Genomic DNA, 21,441 nt, shown 5'->3' on the forward strand with positions numbered 1-21,441 from the left:
TCGAATCTTAAGTAAATCCGAGCACCGATAGATTTGGAGAAACTATTGGGTCTGCTCATGTTGCCACGTCATTCTTAGACCGAGCCAATTAAATACACCAGGTGTAGGCAATTATTTCACCTCGAATCGTAAGTAAATCCGAGCCACGATAGATTTGGAGAAACTATTGGGTCTGCTCTTGTTGCCACGTCATTCTTAGACCGAGCCAATTAAAACGCTAGAAATAGCCAGTAGGTGTCTGTTTTGCATTTGGATTGGCTCGGTCTATTAGACCCGGTGCACAAAGAATCCGACTTGGGTCAATGGAGCAGTTGTAGAAGCACTGTGATCTTTTTTTAACGGTCGGAGATTGGAAGCCATTGAAGGAAAGAAGCGATTTACTCATTGTTTTATAACGAGACCCGGTCCATGAAATACAGCCAATAGAAGGAGAAAAGCTGTCTAGTTTCCTTACGTGGCGCCAATTTAAAGTTACGGTTTACGAGTGACGTGGTAGACCAAATTAGTCAACAAATCTCGCCCTTTCTTAAACACCATCTCTTCCCCAAAAACCCTCGAAATCGCCGTTAAGTCTCGCTAATTTAACTCCTCTTTCTCTCCCTCTCTCCCTTGACCCTTTTCGCATTTTACCACCCAATTTACCCATAAATTACATCTAAGGACACATCCATGGCGGAGGAGGAGGAGGAGGAGGAGGAGCTTCTCGTGGTGGAGGAGAGAGAGGCGGAGATGGCGCCCTCCCCCGCCGTCGCCGTCGCCGGAGACGAACCCGTTACGAGAAAGGGCTTCTTCCTCGCGCCTCGCCAGAACCCTAACGGTAACCCCCTTGTAACCCCGCATAGCCCTAAACGCTACAAAGGCGTCTCCTTTTCCACTTTGGAGAGCCCCAAGATCCTCTTCAAGGGTTGGTCGAGCTCGTTGAAGCAGTGGGATCAATGGGTCAACAAGCTTAAGCCCCTCCATGGCGATTCTTGGAGAAAAGTTGGGATCTTTGATTCGATTATAGCCTCTACTTGTAGAATTCGGAGAGACCCATGTTCTTTATTCGGGGTCTCATCCTTTTGGTGTGATGAAACCAATACCTTTCTTTTCCCGTGGGGCGAGGCGACGATTTCGCTCGAAGATGTTACGGTTCTCGCGGGCTTTTCGGCTCTCGGCGGGCCCGTGAGGGCGCCGCCATTGGAGGGTGAGCTCAAGGACTTAGAATTGAGGATCACCGAGGAGCGGCTGGGGTTTAACCGGAGCTCGTATAAGAAGCCGGATCACTCAGCGTGGTTGAAGCGTTTCATCGAGCGGGGCGGGGACGAGCTGGAGCACGTCGCCTTCTTGTCGCTGTGGCTGTCGCGGTTCGTGTTCTGTTCTCATCCGGAGAAGACTATAAGGCAGCACGTGTTACCGATTGCGGTTAGGATCGCGAGAGGCGAGAGGATCGCGCTCGCGCCCGCCGTTCTTGCAGGAATATACCGTGATCTGAGAGAGGTGAAGGAATATTTGGCGAGCAATGAACGGAGCAAGGAATTTCCTTTGATTGTATGGGCGCCGCTTCATATTCTTCAAGTTTGGATTTGGGAGCGGTTCGCGAGTTTAAGGCCGGAGGCGAATGATTCTGGTAATGGCGGTGGGCCCCGAATGGCGAGGTGGCACGAGGTGGGTAAGAAAACAGAGCTTGCGTTCGTGCAATCGGTTCTCAATTCTCCGGCCGAGTTTCAGTGGCGACCGTGCTGTACAAGTTTGAGTGATTTTAGCGGTGATCAAGCTAACAACGAAGAGTCGAGATCTTTTGCTGTGTGTTTGAGGGATTGTGAGCTAGTTGGGGTGGATTGTATTGAGCAGTATCTTCCTCACCGCGTGGCGAGGCAATTCGGGTTGGATCAGGACGTGCCGTGTACGATCCCTCGGGCTAATTCGAAGTGGGAAGATGCATGGGAGAGTTACGAGATTAAGGCGAAGACTTCTATATTTAATTTTCCTCAGCAACTCGTTGAATCGGGTGTTACGCTTCGTTACGCGAAATGGTGGGAGCAATTTAGAATGGCTTGTAGTAGTAGCAATGTAGTTGAAGATGTGAAAGAGGGAGAGGAACCAGCAAAGAATGTGAAGAGATCTCAGGAGGTGAAAACAGCGGAAAAGAAGAAAAAGAAGAAGGGGAAGGTTCTGCTTAATGGTAAGAAGAGGAAATTGGCGGATGTTTACGGTGCTACACTTTCGGATTGGCTCATTAATAATCATCGTAATGTTCGCGTCAAGAAGAATGGAGTAGAATCTCAGCAGCCTTCGACAAATGCTGTAGAAATTCGAAAAAGGAAAAACCTTGTCGAGAAGCCCACAGAAAATAAGAAAAGGAAACAAGCTAAAGGCTGCGAAGAGAAAAATCATGTGAAATCTCAGGAGCCTTTGTTGAAAGCTGTGGAAATAAAAAAGAAGCAAACTTGTCCAGCAAAGCCAAAAGAAAAGAAGAAAAGGAAGCAAGCTAATAGTGTTGAAGAGAAAAATCATGTAAAATCTCAGGAGCCTTCGTCAAATAGTGTGGAGATTAAAAAGAACCAAACAGTGAAGCGCAAAGAAAATAAGCAAAAGAAGCAAGCTAAAGGGCCTGAAGAGAAAATCGAGCATAAGTCGAGGGCTAATGTAGAAACCGGAGAAGGAGAAAATATATCAAGGGGAGAAAATTCTGCATCCAATCTGTTGGGCGAAAAGGAGAAGGCTGTGAAAAGTAGCAAGCAAAAGAATCGAGTAAAATCTGAGGAGACTTTACAAAGTGCTGTAAAAATTCCACAGCAGAAAACCCGTGCCGTTGAACCTAATACAGGTAAGAAGAAGGAGAAGAAACGAGCCCGCAGAGAAAAAATTGAGATCGAGTTGAAGGCTTCAGGAGTGATTACAGTAGAGGAGGGAACACCAAGTGGAGAAACTTATCCATCTGATCTATTGGCAAAACATGTGAAGGAAATGGTGGAACGTGTTGCAAAATTAGATGTTAGAGAGCGAAAGGAGGATGGAGAAGCTCGATCACCAGAGAATGGAATAGTAACGCTGGACGTTGAAGAGAAAATGCTTATAGAGGAAAGAGTTCCAAGTGGAGAAGCTCCTCCATCTGATCCAATGGCCGAGAATGAGAAAGAAACGGTGGAATGTGTTGCAGAAGGAGATGAAGGAGATGATAGAGAGCAACAGGAGAATGAAGAAGATCGATCACCAGAGCGAGAAACGGTGGCAGGTAAAAATGATGAAGTGCTTACTGAGGATGGTAAGAAAATAAGTGATGAAGAGATTGCTGAAGATGTTGAGATGATGGGCAATGGAGAGTCCAGTTGTAGCCCGCACATTATGCAGGAACCTGAAGAAGTTATTCCACTGGAACAGGAGAAGAAGAGAGAAGAGAATGAGGAATTAACTGCAGTTACTGGCGAAGAAGAGAAGATGATTGTCGAAGAAAATGGAGATTGTCTTTGTAACCCAGCTGTCGTAGAAGAGCCGGAGGAATTTATTCCGCTAGAGAAGGCAGATCAGGGAGGAGAGAACATGGAAATTGTTGACGAGGGCGAAGAAGAAAAGGTGGTCAAGGAAGAAGAGAAGAGAGTAGATGATCGGAGGACGGAGTCTGAAGAAGCTCTTCCAACTGAGGAGACGAGCCAGCGAGGAGAGAAGGAAAAAGTTGTTGAGAAGGACGAAGAAGAAGAGGTGGTCGAGGAAGAAGAGAAGGGAGTAGATGATCGGAGGACGGAGTCTGAAGAAGCTCTTCCAACTGAGGAGACAAGCGAGCGAGGAGAGGAGAAGGAAAAAGCTGTTGAGAAGGATGAAGAAGAAGAGGTTGTCAAGGAAGAAGAGAAGGGAGTAGATGATGGGAGGACGGAGTCTGAAGAAGCTCTTCCAACTGAGGAGACGAGCCCGCGAGGGGAGGAGAAGGAAATAGCTGTTGAGAAGGACGAAGAAGAAGAGGTAACCAAGGAAGAAGAAAAGAGAATAGATGATGGTAGGACAGAGTCTGAAGAAGCTCTTCCGACTGAGGAGACGAGCCCGCGAGGAGAGGAGAAGGAAATAGCTGTTGAGAAGGACGAAGAAGTAGAAGAGGTAACCAAGGAAGAAGAAAAGAGAATAGATGATGGGAGGACAGAGTCCGAAAAAGCTCTTCCGACTGAGGAGACGAGCCGGAGAGAAGAGGAGAAGGAAATAGCAAACAATGACATCGAGGAGAAGGAAATAACAAGTAAGGATGCCGAGGACAAGGGAATTGTAGAGGGTGTTGAGAGAGCCAATGGCGGGGAATCTCCAGTTTGTTTAAGTGTGATCGAAGATCATGAAACAGTTGCACTAGCAGAGACAAACAACGGAGAGGGGGAGCAGGAAATTTCGGAGAAGAGCGAGGAGGAGGAGGTAATCGTAGAAGTCGTTAATAGAATAACTGTAGTACAGGAGGGTGAAGGAGAAGAGAATGGCGGCGCGGAAGAAAAGGCAGATGCTCAAGATATCCAGGGAATAAATAATGCTGGTAATCCACGTGATTTAGCTCTTATTAAGGAAACTGTGGAAGATGCAGAAGGAACAAAGGATGAAGAATTTGCTTCAGACAGAATAAATTCGTGTAATCTGTTGGGCCAGGAACGGGAAGAAAACACGGAAGAGATTAAGAGAACAAATAATGGAGAATCACAAAACAACCCAGAAATTATAAAGGAACAAGAAGGAACTCTCACTCCAGAAAAAGAAGATAGAAGAAGAAATGATGGGGATTCTTTTAACCTATCATTGAAGGATAAGGAGGAAAAGGAAACACTGAAGAATGTCAATAAGGAATTTAAAACCGAGTCTACCATCGAAGTGATAGTTGCTGAGGAAAACAAGGGAATGGCTTCGTCAAAACATGTGAAGTATGAGGTGGAAAGGATGGAGGAAAAGTGCTCTCCGCACATCTCAAAAGAATCAAAACTTGAAATGGAGATCAGAAAACTGAAGGAGGAGATTGCCGCGATTGAAGCAAGAGTATTGGATTTAGAGTCCATCGCCGATGTGCAATCGAGGCCATAACTGGTCTTTCTCTCTCACAAACTATGTTTTGGTAGTTGAAGGTGATCAATTTTTGCTAGTCTCCTGCTTGGTATTTATCTAACTACACCATGAAGGCTCATAACTTTTGCTGTCGCATATTAATCTATGCCTCAGATTCTTAGTACTTTTGTTTCTTCTTTTGATTTTTCATTCCCAAACTTTTGTAATCTAATCCAGAAATGTAGACGATTTCTGAATGTTTCGGTGTGAAATTTTTTGTCAAAGACTAACAAGATTAGTACTGTCCTGAGCATTAACAAGGTTGAATCTGAACAGTCAGAGGATGGAAAAAAGCGCAAACATTTGTGGAAGAGCCACAGGAGTGAAAGAATCAGAAGGAAAGAAATTGTTCTTCTTTTTTCTATCTTCTTCTATGTTCCAGCTAATATGGGTGACATGAGTAATATTGAATGCAAATCATTCGATGAATAAGCTAGATTTGTTTAGTCGCTGACTCTAATTTCTATTAAGCTCGATATGTAAGTGCTTTGTAAAATGTTAACTCATTCTTTTAACTATAGATAAGAGCTGTATACGGATATCGAATCTCGGCTTTTTAATGTACATATAATTTGATGTTTTGTTGTGAATATTGTTATCACTAGTACTTGCACACTTGAGTCATTTTGTTCAGATTGTTGCATTTTCTCTGCTATACACCATGCAGGGATAATTTTCTTGCATCAAATTTTATTTCACAATTCTGAAATCTTGGATGGACTTAAACTTTGCAATTTTGAACTAGTTATGATATGACTCTAATTAATACTGATATTTTCAGATTCCAGGATAGGAAAATTTTAAATGCAAGGTCATTTTCAACTCTTTTTAGATTCTAATACACTTTTGCTCGTATGCAATTATCACAGTTGATTGAATCACTGAATCCGAAACCATCCAATTTAGTATTATCTCATTATCATTATGTCCTGTTGAGAGAGAGAGAGAGAGAGAGAGAGAGAGAGAGAGAGAGAGGAAGAGTCAAAGGCATAAATATCATGTTTTTTTCCGTGTATAAAACTAACACCACACCAAAGCAATTCAAATGGTCGTTGGATGAAGGTATTCTCCCTCCACCTGTATAGTAACTACCACCCTCTTAATTTCCACCAAAATCTCATGCCCCTCAAAATAAATAAATAAATAAATAATAAAAAACTACACAAACAAAAAAACCCCCAAAAATGAAAGAATGCAACCAAAACTTTTTCCAAATTTAGTTCTCTCTCCCTCTCCTCCCACCAGAAAATAAGGGGAAAAAACAGAGAGAGAGAGAGAGAGAGAGAGAGAGAGAGAAAGGGAGGGGTGAGAGATTCTCTCTTTTTTCCTTTTCCTGTTTTTTTTTTTCTTATTTTCTCTTCAATAAGCTAGTTTTCTTTTTGTAATTCTCGATCTCTGTATCGCGTGGTTCGTCCCGGGAGTGGATTCACTCTCGGGTCGATCCACGGGCAAACGGAAATTCTCAAAATGGGATTTTTGAGCCGCGCAGAGCGGAGAGCGAAGAATACCTTCAGATGTTTCTGCTGCGCAAAATCGCCGGAGGAGAGGGTGAAGCCAGAAGCGAAGCCGAAGACGCTCGGATGTTTCTGCCGCGCGAAATTGCCGGAGGAGACGTCGAAGCCAGAGACGAAGACGAAGATGCTCGGATGTTTCTGTCGCGCAAAATTGCCGGAGGAGAGGCCGAAGCCGGAGAGGAAGAGGAAGGAGAGGAGGTTCTTCAGGAAGAGAAAGGAGAAGAAAAAAGGGAATGGGCTCGCAAAACTCGTCAATAATATGTCCTTCAAATCCGGTATTATTCGTAGTTGATTAATTTGTTGATATGATTCATCGAAATTTGCATGATTTCTCGATAAAAGCAATTCATCAACAAAAAATTTTCCAAAAAGAAGAAAGAAAAAAGAAAAAAAGAATTTGAGGATGTGGGATTGGTACAATATAAGACTCAATTTATAATCCTTTTTTTCCGAAAAGTATAATCACTTCAATTTGCCTTAAATTACATGAACAAAAAGAAAAAAAGAGAAGAATTTGAGTCACAAGCAATTAGTTGGCAATCTAATATCAAAAATTAACATTGAATTTAGAGGATTCTTTATTAGAGTTACTGACGCATCTATAAGCAAGAAATTTGCTGCTAAACATAAATGTTCCTATCAAGGTTAATATGAACATGCAGAATCATGATATTTACATGTGAACAACAATTTCACAATGAAGAGATGAACTTCAGAAGGAAAAAAAAAAGGGAATACGTCGAGAAAGCACAAATCAAAATAGAATCCTTTCAATTTTCTTTCTGAAATAAAACAGAAAATATGCAGCAAGAAACATGAAAAGGGTGTTAATTCAATTCCCCAACACAATAACTGGGAATGATTGGCCATCAATAACAACATGCATTCACAATACACTCCAGCCTAACAACATGCATTCACAATTCAGAGAACTTTGCCAAACATAAAAATGAAAACTAAAATTCAGTATTTTAATTTACCTTTCACGGAGCTCAGAATAACTATACAATTGCAGATAGCATCAAGCATAGGTCGGCAGCCGAGATACTAAGAATCGGCAACCAAAACATCGCGGCCCGTGTATTCACATTCCACCAACTCGCAGCAGCAACGAAGAACTTCAGCTCGGAGAACCTGCTAGGCGAGGGTGGATTCGGAAGAGTGTACAAAGGATGCCTTGAGGATTCCAATGAAGTAACAACACCATTTCTAGTTCCCTAACTTTTACTATTTTCAGTTCAATCCTCAACAAGAATTGTTTCTAATACATCTTTGTTGAATTTCCTTAGGTTATAGCTGTAAAGCAGCTCGACAGGAACGGCGGTCAGGGAAACCGAGAATTTCTTGTCGAAATCCTAATGCTTAGCCTCCTTCATCACCCGAATCTCGTGAAATTGCTTGGATATTGTGTTGATGGTGATCAAAGGATTCTAGTGTATGAGTATATGCCTCTGGGTTCATTGCAGGGTCATCTCCTAGGTATACATTTTCAGGGTGAATTGCATCAAGGGTCCCTTTAAACCTTTCAACTGACGAAATTAAGCTCATAACCTCTATATTTCCTTGTAAAATCTAAAAGAAGTCCAACAGAAGCTCAGTTGGTGGTTGGATGATGGTTGCATATATGTTTCTGTCCAATTTGACAAAGAAAAAGTACTTGAAAGGGTCAGATTGCACCAAAATGCCAAGGTTAAGAAGTAAATGCAACAAGTGGAAGGTTGGGTAACCGGTAACTTGATGCAAGTTACCCACACAGTTTTTACAAGCTTCAATATTTCTTGATGATCAAAGATATCTCTATCTAGTCAACCAAATATTTCATTTTCACTTGTCTAACAGATTTATCAGCAAACAAGAAGCCATTAGATTGGATTACTCGAATGAAGATCGCAGCAGGTGCAGCGAAAGGCCTTGAGTACTTGCACGACATAGCCAGCCCACCAGTTATATACCGAGATCTTAAAGCATCGAACATACTACTTGATGAAGAGTTCAACCCAAAGTTGTCTGATTTTGGCTTAGCTAAGCTCGGTCCGGTCGGTGACATGAGCCATGTTTCAACTAGGGTGATGGGCACCTACGGTTATTGTGCTCCGGAGTATGCATTAACAGGTCAATTGACAAAGATGTCGGATGTGTACAGTTACGGGGTTATGCTTCTGGAGCTCATTACGGGAAGGAAGGCAATCGACACCACAAAGCCAACTCGCGAGCAAATGCTAGTTCGGTGGGTAAGTTTCGAGCTCAAATGCAAGCATCTTTTAGCACTAAATGTTTATATTTTCATAACTTAAAAGTTAGCAAAACGTAGATCCCTCCAAGAAGAAACTATGAGGAACAAATTGTTGAACTTCAGTTTTAATATAGCTGTTTATTATGCATATACGCAGGCAGAGCCACTCTTTAAGGACAAGAAAAAGTTTGTGCAAATGGCAGATCCACTGCTACAAGGGAACTACCCTATGAAGGGCCTATACCAAGCTCTAGCAATCGCTGCAATGTGCCTTCAAGAAGAAGCGAACAGTCGGCCCCTAATTAGCGATGTTGTAACAGCTCTCGAGTATCTTGCTGATCCAAACCATGGTAACCTAGAAGAATCTGAAGAATCTATTCATCAGACGTTTTCTCTTCCAAAGCACATAGAGTGTGAAAATGATGGGGCCAATGCGGATGGTAAATTACAGTTTATACTAAATGATGAGGGAGAGTTGGTTTCTTCAAATAAATAAGTCGAATAAATAAGTGTTGATACAAATTTACAGGGACAACTAAAGATATGCAAGAGAACGGGGGAAAGGAGATTAAGAAGCTGTAAGATCTCATGTCATGACTGCTTCTCTGCATTATTTAAAAGGTGTAGGAGTTCAATATGCTTTGATCTCATAATGCAAAGATCCATACATATACTCGGTGTTAATATGGAGCTTTTGTAATTTCTTTATGGAGTTTTTCATCAATTAGAGCCAGTTTGGCCCAAATGGAGCTTTTGCAGTAGTGTTGAATAGAGATGTTTGAATAGAGACGTTTGAAGAAGCACTAAGTGCTTTTTATGTTATGAGCTCACTCTATACTTCAAATCAAACACTTAAACAAAATAACTGGTTAACAAACTATGCGATCGTCATAATGTACTAGGAAATGAATCATCGCTGTATATACACCAAAACAATGAAAGAAATATATTATATGCTACGTATACTACACATTTCGAGCTTCACCGAGCTGACAGTGAAGTTTTGAATCGGAAAGAATCATAGCCCAATATCCAAAGTAGTCAACACAAAACTTAGTATGACCAAAAAAAGGATTGAGCAAAAGAAAACCTTACGAACTAACTTAAATACAATCAAAAGCACTGCTGCTAGATTACTTGCCTGGTCAACATCCGAAAACAAGCTTTTAAGTTACTTCATCTCTACCACTTCTAGCATCCGTGTGTGTTTGCCTGGGAAAGAAATTTAAATCAGCAAAAGAGATGAGATGGTTCCTTCTAAAGAGAAGGAAGCTTCGCATTAGGAATCCTTATTAAATACATGTACACTAACCATACTTTTGTACTCCGTGACTCTATAGCTCTTCCTTTTAATTTCATTTACCAGAAAATAATTGCTACAGAGAAAGAAACCAGCTGAATACTTCTACTTGATTAGCTGCTGTAAATTGATTTTCCATGTTGACGCCAACTGCATCATAATCTGATGTGGAGTTGGCCCCTCAAAATCCTCTGGATGTCCAATAACTGAAGTTTCATGAAGGTTCAACAATATCTCTCTTTTCCCTTCAGGGGGTATGCCAAGAAAATCAGCTCCATTCTCCACAACTAGATCAGTCAACTGCATTAGACAAACCAGAAAATAAGAAAATAATACAGGAAAACGAAACTTGGTGAGAGGGGTAGGCAGGGCTATTTATATAACAACTACATGGTAAGTACAGAACCAATATCATGTAGCACTGTAGCTCTTGTTGTACTCATCAATGAAAATCTTTTTGCTGCAGCTAATTGAAAATTTAAGTAGATAAGTAGATGTAAAACATCAATGTACACTAGAACAGGATCCGCGCTACGCAGCGGATAAGTAATATTTCAACCAATTAAAAATATAATTATTAATTTTAAAATTGAAAAATCAAAATAAAAAATTTATAGTATTCTTATAAATATTATAAAAATAATTTTTTTTACTAATATTTTCTTAACATTTAGTATTTGAAGAGTTAAATTATTTTAATAATTTTATTTAAGAATTCAATCAAACTTAATAGTTTTTGCAGCTATTTTATAAAAAAAAAAAATTAACTAAAATGGTAAAGTTGGAGAAATTTCAAATTATCAAAAAATAACTTTAACTTGTTAAAATTGATTGGAAAAAGCAGAAATTATTGCATGCACCCTGTGTATATTAATACTTCATACACCACAACTTACATTAGATGACTACTATTTTGATATCAAAACTTAATTAAATAAATATGATCTATACAGTCTAATAATTTAAATTATTAAAGGGTGTCAAGTATCTGGTGTATGTACACATTTACATCCAGAGAATGCTTATAAGGTGCACTCATAATTTCAAGAGAGAGGATAATTTTTTGCTTGCACATGGTTTATAATAATGCTATATACACCGCACAATTTATTAGATGATTAATGAAATAGTTGATAAATATTACTATAAAATAAAATAGAATATAAATATATAATATAAAATATTTAAATAATTTATTGTATAACATAAATTTATTTTTGATACATATTTTAGAGCGTGTAATAGGTGCATCAAAAAATTTTATAAGGCATTTGGAAAACTCCTATTGGCTCATGGATTAATTCGTGTGCAACGGGAGCATCCAAAAATTTTATAAGATATTTGCAACCTCCTATTGGCCCATGGATTAATTGGATACGTGGCTTCACCATGAGCCATTTCAATGATGTGACCCAAGTGCCAATTTATATATTGTATATATATAAATATATATATATATAGAGTTGAGCTAGAATACTATTGATAGCAAACGAGCTCCGTTGCCACCCATTTGTTTTCGATGATGGAGCTTCCAAATCGACGATCGGCACCGTTGAACATGATCTATACCACTTGAAGTGTTTAGAAATCAAATTTCATACATTTTCTATATTGTTCTCTTATCCATCGAGTGGGCACAAAAATGAACGGCTGAAAATGAATATTCTTAAAAAAATGATGATAGGAGTCTTGTAATCAAGATCAAGAGTATAGATCTTGTTTTAAATAGTTTAAAGAATTTTCTAACAAAAATTTAATTGATTTGGATATCTTTACGCTGTTAAACGAGAAAACGCTTCATATCAACCATTAAAATTACAAATTTTGAAACCCTTTAATCATTAGGCAAATGATGTTGAAAAGATTTGAAATTTAATTTCTAAACACTTCAAGTGATATAAATCATGTTCAACGGTGCCGATCGTCGATTTAGAGACTCTATCATCGAAAACAAATGGGTGGCAACGAAGCCCGTTTGCTATCGATAGCATTCTAGCTCAACTCTATATATATATAAAATATTCAGTAAAACAAAATTTCTTGCAAAAATTGTTCTAAAATGGAGGGGGAAAAAATACAAGAAAATAATATGTGGTATATGCCTGTCCGATGTATACAGGATGTTCAGTTCATAATACGCCATACAGTATCAGGTGTAAATTGCAGAAACTATTCGAGCTCAAGAACACACATTCGAACATTAACAGATAGAGCAGCATAACAACAAGCTTACCTGCTGAAGCCAAGGCAGAGCTATATGAAAGAAGCGCTGTTCCAAAAGAAACTCTCCAATTGCATTTAAGACATAATTTGCTACATCACTCGAAAGCCAATTGAAAACAGGGCCAGTATCATCCATCAACTTAACTAGTAGTAGAGCATCCCCAGATGAAAGAACCTCGCCATATGCAGAATCCAAATCACCGACCTGAACCGAGTCAATTGCTCTCGCTGTAGCCCTAGAGGTTATGTTATCTTCACCAGCCACCCGAATGGCTTCCAAAGTAGCCTCATCCTTTGAGGCTCGCCATATACTTCTTGCAGAAGGGCCCTCACCAAGCTTTAGTGATCCTTCTCCCTTACCCCATGCTCTCCAACTGTTCATTACTCCATTTCTCATGGTATATAAATGTGAATGTGAATCCCTTGCTTCAGATTCAGATTTCCAGAAAAGGTCTCTTCCTCGTGAGAACATATACTTTGAGGTGGGAAACTCATGAAAGCTACTATAATTGCTGGAAGATCGAGCAGAGTATGGTATTGAAAAATCCCTAGCCATCTCTTCAACAACTCTCTCAAGACCCTGTACTCTGTTTTCTAGATTAACCATGCGATCATGGGAGCCTCCCGTGAAGTCCTGAATGACGAAAACAAATGCAACACCTCATTCGTATCAACTATGAATCAAGTATGTGCTATAGTAGAAAATGGTTATTTGGCTATAAGCTTATAGATACTCCATAATTTTAAAATAGCAACTTCTGGCAACTACTTTTGGCATAATGAAGAGACATCAGGTTGCACAGTTGAATTCGATCGGAAATGTAAAATTTATTGGGTTTAGAAAAGTTCAGATTTTTTTTAAAAAAATAATTTGCCCCCTATAATATTGTTAGACACATTTGCAACATAAAATATGCATGACAACCAGAAATCAGTAAAAAAAATAGTATGAATTTAGTCATTTATAATATATTTTGATCTAATAATGGGAGAAAGTAGATATAATTAATTCTAGTTTCGGGCAAACCTGCAACATGTTCATGAGATTGGCCTGTTGCCTCTCTAATTGGGACAACTGCCTCTGAATGGTCGACCAATTCGCTCCATTGCTCACAAAGGACGCTTCATCAATATTTCCTTCGGATCCTCTGCATTTTGCATTGTGCAGCTTATTATACGACCCTATTCTTCTCTCTGTCCTTTGAGAATTATCATTGATGTGCCCATGAGTATGATTTAACTTAAGATCTACAAAACCATCATTTTTTACTGGATCATTAGAATCACCATCTTCCATTTCTGGTTCTTCTTCATCTTGTGACTGGGGACAGTCAACAGGTTTTTTACAAGGTAGCACCACATCAACAGATAATTCATCTTTAGCCCTCTCCTCGAGCCTTCGAAAAAATTCAGGATTCAACCCCTTGAAGCGCAAAGAAGGTGCTTTTTTCTTCAGCAGCATCGCACCTTTTTCTCGTATGCAACTCCCTTGTCCTTGAGGTGAAGAATTAGGAGATGGATCTTTGGACAATTCTGATCCTTCAGAGCTGATATTTAAATCTTTGAAATCCAACTTTGCTTCGGTAACAACTGATTGGCAATTTTTACCACCTGTAGCAATTTGCACGTAAAAATTACATGAGAGGAAATTCAAGGTCAGGCAATTAATCTTAAAATGCTTAATGAACAAACAATTACAATATGCAGTAAATACCTAATGGATCTTCAGAATTTGCATCTTCTCCTTTTATGTTTTTTAATAACTGCAATGCTTCAATCATGCTATCTCTAACAGGTTTCACCTGAAAAAGAGAAAACAAAAACTTTAAAATGCCCAACACATTCAGCTTTGATAGCAATTAAGAAATTCAAAGCGACCTTATCAAAACGACAAGCCTCAAGAGCAGCTATTGTGGGGGCAGCTCCATCACCAATCAAATGACTTGAATGAGCGGATAACATGCATAACGTATCAGCAGCGGCCTTCCGAGTAGCCCAATCACTGCTCTCGAGACATTCGTGAATGCTGTGTAACATTTGTTGCATATTCTGGGGACTAATTGCTCCTACCTAATGCCAATCATTTTCATAAGAAGATAACCATAGAATATCAGCTAACTAAACTTACACAATGCACGTTATATATGATGCATATCTATAAACTATAAATCATATTGAAGTTCACAACTTTGACACGCATAAACACAGAGAAGGTAATCGGATTCAAAAGGCAGCTACATTTATATATGTCCCAGTAATGAGGAACCAAATTCCAAATGCGCAACGAACCTGAGCCAAGCTGGAAACAACAGAGAGCAAGGCCCCCTTGGCTAGGAAGTTCTCTGCACTAAGCAATTTGCATATTCGTGGGCACAGCTTCCGGAACGCCGCGGTGGTGGACCCGTCCCTGCTGGGCCCCGCGCACTCCACAACCTTCGCGAGGCACGCTGCCGCCCCCGCCTGCACCGCCTTGCTCTGATCCCCCATTGCCTCGAGCAGCGGCCTCACAAACACCGCCGCCGCTGCCTCCGGAGAGGAGGACTCGCCATCGGAGGCATCGGGGCGGAGGTAGAGGGCTGAGAGGCACCCGGCGGCGTCGCGTGCAGCGTCGCGGACTGAGGAATCCGAGGCGGGGTCCCTGACGCGCTTGACGAGGTGGGCGACGATCCTCGGGATGTGTTTGGCGGCGGCGCCAGGGTGGGCGGCGCAGAGGGCGGCGAGGAGGCGGAGGGATTCGCGGCGCGCGGCGGCGGAGGGGGGCGGCGCGGACGGGTCGTGGGCGAGGGCGGCGACGAGCGTGGCCACGCCCTCGGGAGCGAGGGTTCCGATGAGCTTCTCGAGATCGTCAATGGCGATGTGGTGGGTGTCGCGATCGGAGAGCTTGGCCACTGCGGCTTGGGCGCGGGATTTGAGCTCCGCCATTGGAAGAGAGGAAAAAGAAGAGGAAGAGGGGGGATTGGGATTGGGAATGGGGGATTGGGGTGAGCGTTTGGGGAGCTTTGAGGAGGGTTTAGGGATCGAAGTGGCCATGGTTGGGGATTTGGAGCTAGGGTTTGGAGGAGGAGGAGGAGGAGGAGGAGGAGGAAGGCGACGAATAAATGGAGTTGCAGAGAAGTTTGTGAGAGCCCACAATGCGTCGAGTTTTTTCATTTCCATTTTTTTTAATATAATTTTCGAATAGGTAAAAATGTGTGGAGGTCCTCCCCACTATAGGTAATTGCGAAATTGATCCCTCGACTTTGCTTTATTTCTGAATTAATATTTTTGAACTTCATATTTTTCTAGTTGATTTATTTTGATGAATTTTGATAAAACTTTTAATTTATTTAAAATAAAATCATTCAAAAAGTTAAGAAAATATCAATTCAATATAATAAAGTTGATGAGGCATTTCAAAGCGACTTATCATTGAGAGGGGCTCTGTGCAATTTAATCCAAAAAAGTGTAAAAGCCTCTCAATATTTAGGGCCATTAAAGGCCCACAAAAGGAGTATATGGCCCATTGAAAACCACTAGAAAATGGACTTAAATTAAGAATGAAAGGGGCCCAAAGCCTATTAAAAATGAGAAACCGAAAAAAAAAAAGAAAAAGAAAAAGAAAATGATCCGGATCGGTGCAACCGTTTCGATTTTGAATCCCTTAAAAAAAAAAAAAAGCCCCAATTTTCGCTATCTCCACTCGCCGATCCTGCTCCTTTCTCTCTCCTTGAGGCGACGATCCAAAATAGGGGGAAAAAATGGCTTCGGAGAAGAAGCCGGAGCTCTTCGAGCTCAGCAATGGCGCCATCACCGTTAAAGTGACCAACTTCGGCGCCACGATCACCTCCCTTCTCGTCCCCGATTCACAAGGTAGCCATGATAATTTTTCGCCCGATTTGGTTCGTCTTATGTGTGTTTTTTGATCCAATTTGCTTTGTTTGTGTTGGGTTTCAGGGAATGTCGCTGATGTGGTTCTCGGTTTCGATTCTCTCGACCCTTACCTCGTAAGACATTTAATATGAATGAGAAGTGTAAATCAAGGAAATAAGGACGATTAAGCTCTGTTTAGATTTTTTTTTTTATGTGTGTTAATTGCTGGAAAAGATGTGAAGTTTCCTTGTTTTCATCATGAAAATGCACTATTCATTTGTCAAAAGGCCTCCTTTTTACTTGGTTCAGTGCTTTTATTAAGAGAATCAAGTTGATGATGCCTTATTCTAGCTTGATGTTTCTCTCTATCCTTATCGAGTGAGACATTTAGGTTAATACCAATTAATGTATAAATTGATTATTGTTTTTTTTGGTTGAATATTAGGGGAAAGGATGTAAATTGCTCTTTGTTTTCATCATCAAAATGCAGTACCCATTTGTCAAAATGCCTCCTTTTTTACTTTGAATAGTGCTTTTCTTTAGAGAATATGTTGTTGGGGCCTAAAGATAATTTGATGTTCTTGTTGAAGCATGTGTATCTGAGGTTTGGTACTTTGGTTTTCTGTTTTTGCTGCAATTAATAATCAGAATGGTGAGGCACCTTATTTTGGCTGCATTGTTGGCCGGGTCGCAAATAGAATCAAAGAAGGAAAGTTTACGCTTAATGGCGTGGAATACTCCTTGCCCATCAATAAACCACCCAACAGCCTCCATGGTAAGAAACTGACAATCCATTCGGGTTAGCATTTGTTTGAATCAGTTTGCCTTGAATTATCCTGTTTTTATTTCTCTTTCTTTATCATTTTTTTATGTAAATTTGATCAATTTCATATAAGTAGAGTGAAAATTCGAGTATCAGTTTTGCCATTGTTGGTTCTTTTCATCATCATGTCTTATGCTTCTACTATTAGGACGTGTTCTTCTCTATTTACTCAGCAGCGTGAACGCCTAAATAGTGATTGGTCTCATAGTGTGCTTTAGTGCCTGTTGGATGCATGATGCTCTTGCTCATCATATCTCTTCCACTTATTTAAAGGGCGTGTGATAATTGTTTGGTTGGGAATATGAAAAGAAGTCTTTAAGCTGGTAGCATATAATTAACATCTGCTTTATTTGCACCCTCAAGTTCAACTGTTACTCGAGTTTTTTTTTTATTAGACATTCAATTACACTGATTGGGGAAACATTATACTTCTTGTTCTACCACATTTGCTTTTGTGTAAGTTTCCTTTTGGCTATGTTCTACAATGTGGCATCTTCTACTTTCCTCACAAATCAGTCAGTATGAAGAAATCAGAATAGACGTGCGACAAGTGAAACGAATTATTCATGTTTTTCTTTATCTTCAGGTGGAAATAAAGGCTTCGACAAAGTGCTGTGGGATGTTGCAGAATACAAGCCGGGGAAGAACCCATCAATCACCTTTAAGTATCATAGCAAAGATGGGGAAGAAGGTAATTAGACCCGTAAAAAGAGCTGACCAAATTGAACATAAATCCAAGAATCCACTAACTAGTGCTTCAATTTTCTAAAAACAGGTTATCCTGGAGATGTAGATGTCACTGCTACTTACTCTCTACCATCGGCCACGACACTTAAACTCGAAATGGAAGCCGTTCCCTTAAACAAGCCCACACCAATCAACTTAGCCCAGCACACTTACTGGAACCTAGCTGGCCACAATTCCGGGAATATTCTCGATCATTCGATTCAAATTTGGGCGACCCATATAACTCCTGTGGACAAATACCAAATCCCAACGGGCGAAATCATAGCTGTAACTAATACTCCCTTTGATTTTACAACAGAGAATAAGATAGGAAGCGGAATAGGTGAAGTCCCAGGTGGTTATGATCACAACTATGTGTTGGGCTCTGGAGAAGAGAGATCGGGCTTGAGGCGAGCGGCTAGACTGAAGGATAGTTCGAGCTCGAGGGTACTGAGTATATGGACTGATGCACCGGGTGTTCAGTTTTATACTGGGAATTATGTCAGTAATGTGGTAGGGAAAGGCGGTGCTATTTACGGAAAGCATGCGGGGTTGTGTTTGGAGACTCAGGGATTTCCGAATGCGATAAACCAGCCGAACTTCCCGTCAGTTATTGTTCAGCCTGGTGATAAGTATAGGCACACTATGCTGTTTGAGTTCGGCGCTGAGTGATCTTTTTTCCCTTTCTTTTCCGGTTCGCTTTTTAGCGGGCCATTGTTTTTTTTTCCTTTGTTTAATAAAATGTATCTACCATGACAAGGAATAAGGGGACCTCTCTTCCGACAATTTGTTTCTCAGTTATTGTGTTACTCTTGTTAACTAATGGAATTCAAATTTTCGATGTTGTTGTTCTCTCAAATTAGCTATTGTTGGCTTGGATTTCCGAAAAGCTTCTCTGTTCTGAGAAGTAGCAGTTTGTGGTTTTGTAAACAATGGCTTGTGTTTTTGCTGTGGTGAAAAAGCTAAAATGGTGTTTCCAGTGCAAAGAACAATTTACATGTTCCCATTGAACTCATTGTCATGAACAGTAATGATCACCAAATCTCACAAAAAATGAATGTTTGTTGTTAATAACATAATTCTCAAGGACAAATTATGTCACTGTGTAACAATTATCAATATTATTTTGTACTTAAGACCTGTGATTAAGGTACTTAATTTTTACATGATTGAGGACCAACAAAAAATTAAATGATAGGGGAATCTACACACCAATAGTCAAACTTAGATTAAATATGAATAAATGCGCAACAAAGTGCACGTCCTATCCACATTTAACCTATTAAATGCGTGCTTTGACAAATCCAACCAACATATTCTTTATTCTCACATGATATTATTTGCATGCATAGTTATATTATTCCCTCCCAAGATCTTTGTATATTATTCATTTATTCCCTTAAAATGAAACTTAGAATTCAGTATAATTTTCTTGGAGTTAACTATAGTTTTTTTAAGAAGCCTAAATGATTTTCTCCCTTTATCTCAATTAATCATAAATTACTATTATCTATATACAATAGTTACTACATAAAGCGTCGAAAATTAAAATATACTGTGAACCAAACAGACTCTTAGATCAGTATCGAAGAAACATGCGATGGAAGTGATGTTTATCGTTTTTTTATATATATGATTTGGGGAACCAAGCCTTTTGCATGGCATTATCTTGGACCAGTAAAGCATGTGTTTGTACCAACCTGTATTTTGATTTAAATAACAATAAGGAATTAGCAAGGGGGAATTTTTGCTTGATAAGTTATAAAAAATCTAAATATTAGAGTTATAAATTTCGAGTATATATATATATATATATAGAGAGAGAGAGAGAGAGAGATTTGCTAGAATACTATCGGTAGTAAACGGCTCGGTTTACTATCGATTTGTTTTCGATGATAGAGCTTCCAAATTGATGATCGGCACCGTTAAATATGATCTAAACTATTTAAACTATATGAAAATCAAATTTCACACATTTTCGATATTGTTCTCTTGTCCATTAAGTGAACAGAAAAATGAATGGCTGGAAATGAATATCCTTCAAAAAGTGATGATACAATTTTTATATTTGAAATCTAGAGTCTAGATCTTATTTTAAATAGTTTAAAGAATTTTTTAACAAAAATTTAGTTGATTTGAACTCTTCTATACCGTTAAACGAGCAAACGCACCATATCGGCCATTAAAATTATAGATTTTGTGACTCTTTGATCGTTCAGTTAGTGATGTAAAAAAATCATGAAATTTGATTTCTAAATAATTTAAAGTTTGACTGGACTACTATCGGTAGTAAACTGCTCGGTTTACTACCGATTTGTTTTTTATGATAGAGCTTCCAATCGACGATCGGCACCATTGAAGATAATCTAGACCATTTAAATTATTTAGAAATCAAATTTCATGATTTTTTTTGCATTACTAACTGAACGATCAAAGGGTCACAAAATCTATAATTTTAATGGTCGATATGGTGCGTTTGCTCATTTAACGGTATAGAAGAGTTCAAATCAACTAAATTTTTGTTAAAAATTTTTTTAAACTATTTAAAATAAGATCTAGACTCTAGATCTCAAATATAAAAGTTGTATCATCACTTTTTGAAGGATATTCATCTCCAGTCATTTATTTTTCTGTTCACTTGATGGATAAGAGAACAATATTGAAAATGTGTGAAATTTGATTTTCATATAGTTTAAATAGTTTAGATCATGTTTAACGATGCCGATCATCAATTTGGAAACTCTATCATCAAAAATAAATCGGTAGTAAACCGAACCGTTTACTACCGATAGTATTCTAGCAAAACTATATATATATATATATATATAGAGTAAGNTTACGATTAGGTTGATAGTGGACCCCCTAGGGTTGAGTGGGTGGTTGGTTGAATAGTATAATTTAACGAGTAAAAATAATTAAAGAGTGAATCAAACGACTAAAAAGTTATGAGTACAAGAAGTTCTATACTCATAAGAGTATAGTGGCCGAACTATATATATATATATATATATATATATATATATATATAATTGAGCTAGAATACTTTTAGAAACACCAATTCATTGGTGCTTCTAAGTTTCTGATTATTGGATCTACTTCTTGATTACTAATAGCATTTGGATCAAATACTATTCCACCTACCACCATCTATCCCACCTACCACCATCATCTTAACTTTACATCTCTCCATCCAAGGACTACAAACTCAAAAGCATCAACCCATTAATACTTTTGGGAGTATTCTACGGTTCTACCTCTACTATATATATATATATATATATATATATAGAGAGAGAGAGAGAGAGAGAGAGAGAGAGAGAGTCAATGCATTAACTAGGTTACATTGGTAGCATGTGGGGTATAATTGGAGAAATTGATAGTTGTTTAGTTGTGGCCATTATTATTATTAGTAGTATTAGTATTCTTTTTCATGAGATATCCTTGTTGGTGCTCTGTGCGGATCCAAGTGGAAAATTTAATTTCTATTTGCATATCAAATTGTGTGCATATAAATCTCCCTCTAATTAAGTATCCTCAAAAAACAAAAACAAAAAAAAGATCCACATTAATTTATGTACAGTAAAAAATAACTAAACAACTATATTAACAACATCCATAAAAAGATGCTAAGAGCGTGCATATATATATTCCTTAATAAATAAATAAATAAATAAATATTGACCATCCGGTTCAATACCAGACCGGACCGGCATGTGCCCCTTTTTGT

The 21,441-nt window shown here is 39.1% G+C and overlaps 4 protein-coding genes across 7 annotated transcripts; 3 read left to right on the forward strand and 1 right to left on the reverse strand.

The window, feature by feature from the left end:
• On the forward strand, positions 581–5,585 carry LOC109713022 (golgin subfamily A member 6-like protein 22). Its single transcript, XM_020236934.1, has one exon. The coding sequence runs from the start codon at positions 670–672 to the stop codon at positions 5,023–5,025; it is 4,356 nt and encodes a 1,451-aa protein (XP_020092523.1). The 5' UTR covers positions 581–669; the 3' UTR covers positions 5,026–5,585.
• On the forward strand, positions 6,464–9,538 carry LOC109713024 (probable serine/threonine-protein kinase PBL23). Of its 2 annotated transcripts, XR_002217027.1 has the most exons (6): positions 6,464–6,835; positions 7,576–7,754; positions 7,850–8,039; positions 8,400–8,787; positions 8,951–9,233; positions 9,323–9,538. XR_002217027.1 is itself a non-coding variant. In XM_020236939.1 (5 exons), exons 1-5 carry the CDS (start codon positions 6,514–6,516, stop codon positions 9,287–9,289), a joined length of 1,422 nt encoding a protein of 473 aa, XP_020092528.1. In that variant the 5' UTR covers positions 6,464–6,513; the 3' UTR covers positions 9,290–9,538. The 2 variants fall into 2 exon arrangements, 1 of the variants encoding a protein (XP_020092528.1); XM_020236939.1 differs by having other exon boundaries at positions 8,400–8,791; positions 8,951–9,538.
• On the reverse strand, positions 9,681–15,562 carry LOC109713023 (microtubule-associated protein TORTIFOLIA1-like). Of its 3 annotated transcripts, none has more exons than XM_020236938.1 (7): positions 14,606–15,562; positions 14,195–14,386; positions 14,031–14,118; positions 13,344–13,927; positions 12,327–12,950; positions 10,111–10,380; positions 9,681–10,005 (listed from the first exon to the last, which is right to left on the reverse strand). In XM_020236938.1, exons 1-6 carry the CDS (start codon positions 15,470–15,472, stop codon positions 10,318–10,320), a joined length of 2,418 nt encoding a protein of 805 aa, XP_020092527.1. In that variant the 5' UTR covers positions 15,473–15,562; the 3' UTR covers positions 9,681–10,005; positions 10,111–10,317. The 3 variants fall into 3 exon arrangements, with proteins under 3 accessions (XP_020092527.1, XP_020092526.1, XP_020092524.1); XM_020236937.1 differs by having other exon boundaries at positions 10,111–10,393; positions 14,606–15,533; XM_020236935.1 differs by having other exon boundaries at positions 10,106–10,393; positions 14,606–15,531.
• LOC109713025 (aldose 1-epimerase) lies at positions 15,946–18,558 on the forward strand. The gene is made up of 5 exons (XM_020236940.1): positions 15,946–16,165; positions 16,250–16,299; positions 16,814–16,940; positions 17,575–17,679; positions 17,764–18,558. The coding sequence occupies exons 1-5, from the start codon at positions 16,054–16,056 to the stop codon at positions 18,384–18,386; spliced, it is 1,017 nt and encodes a 338-aa protein (XP_020092529.1). The 5' UTR covers positions 15,946–16,053; the 3' UTR covers positions 18,387–18,558.

The sequence above is a fragment of the Ananas comosus genome, linkage group 7 (genome assembly GCF_001540865.1).
Source record: "Ananas comosus cultivar F153 linkage group 7, ASM154086v1, whole genome shotgun sequence".
NCBI lineage: Eukaryota > Viridiplantae > Streptophyta > Magnoliopsida > Poales > Bromeliaceae > Ananas > Ananas comosus.

Excerpts from the sequence above, each read along its gene's own strand:
- LOC109713022 (XM_020236934.1), top strand. The coding sequence starts at position 670 with ATGGCGGAGGAGGAGGAGGAGGAGGAGGAGCTTCTCGTGGTGGAGGAG.
- LOC109713024 (XM_020236939.1), top strand. The coding sequence starts at position 6,514 with ATGGGATTTTTGAGCCGCGCAGAGCGGAGAGCGAAGAATACCTTCAGA. Across the intron at positions 7,755-7,849 it reads GCCTTGAGGATTCCAATGAA|GTTATAGCTGTAAAGCAGCT; the intron begins GTAACAACACCA and ends GAATTTCCTTAG. Across the intron at positions 8,792-8,950 it reads AGCAAATGCTAGTTCGGTGG|GCAGAGCCACTCTTTAAGGA; the intron begins GTAAGTTTCGAG and ends GCATATACGCAG.
- LOC109713025 (XM_020236940.1), top strand. The coding sequence starts at position 16,054 with ATGGCTTCGGAGAAGAAGCCGGAGCTCTTCGAGCTCAGCAATGGCGCC. Across the intron at positions 16,300-16,813 it reads ATTCTCTCGACCCTTACCTC|AATGGTGAGGCACCTTATTT; the intron begins GTAAGACATTTA and ends ATTAATAATCAG. Across the intron at positions 17,680-17,763 it reads TAGCAAAGATGGGGAAGAAG|GTTATCCTGGAGATGTAGAT; the intron begins GTAATTAGACCC and ends TTCTAAAAACAG.
- LOC109713023 (XM_020236937.1), bottom strand. The coding sequence starts at position 15,472 with ATGGAAATGAAAAAACTCGACGCATTGTGGGCTCTCACAAACTTCTCT. Across the intron at positions 14,387-14,605 it reads TTGTTTCCAGCTTGGCTCAG|GTAGGAGCAATTAGTCCCCA; the intron begins GTTCGTTGCGCA and ends GATTGGCATTAG. Across the intron at positions 12,951-13,343 it reads ATCTCATGAACATGTTGCAG|GACTTCACGGGAGGCTCCCA; the intron begins GTTTGCCCGAAA and ends TTCGTCATTCAG.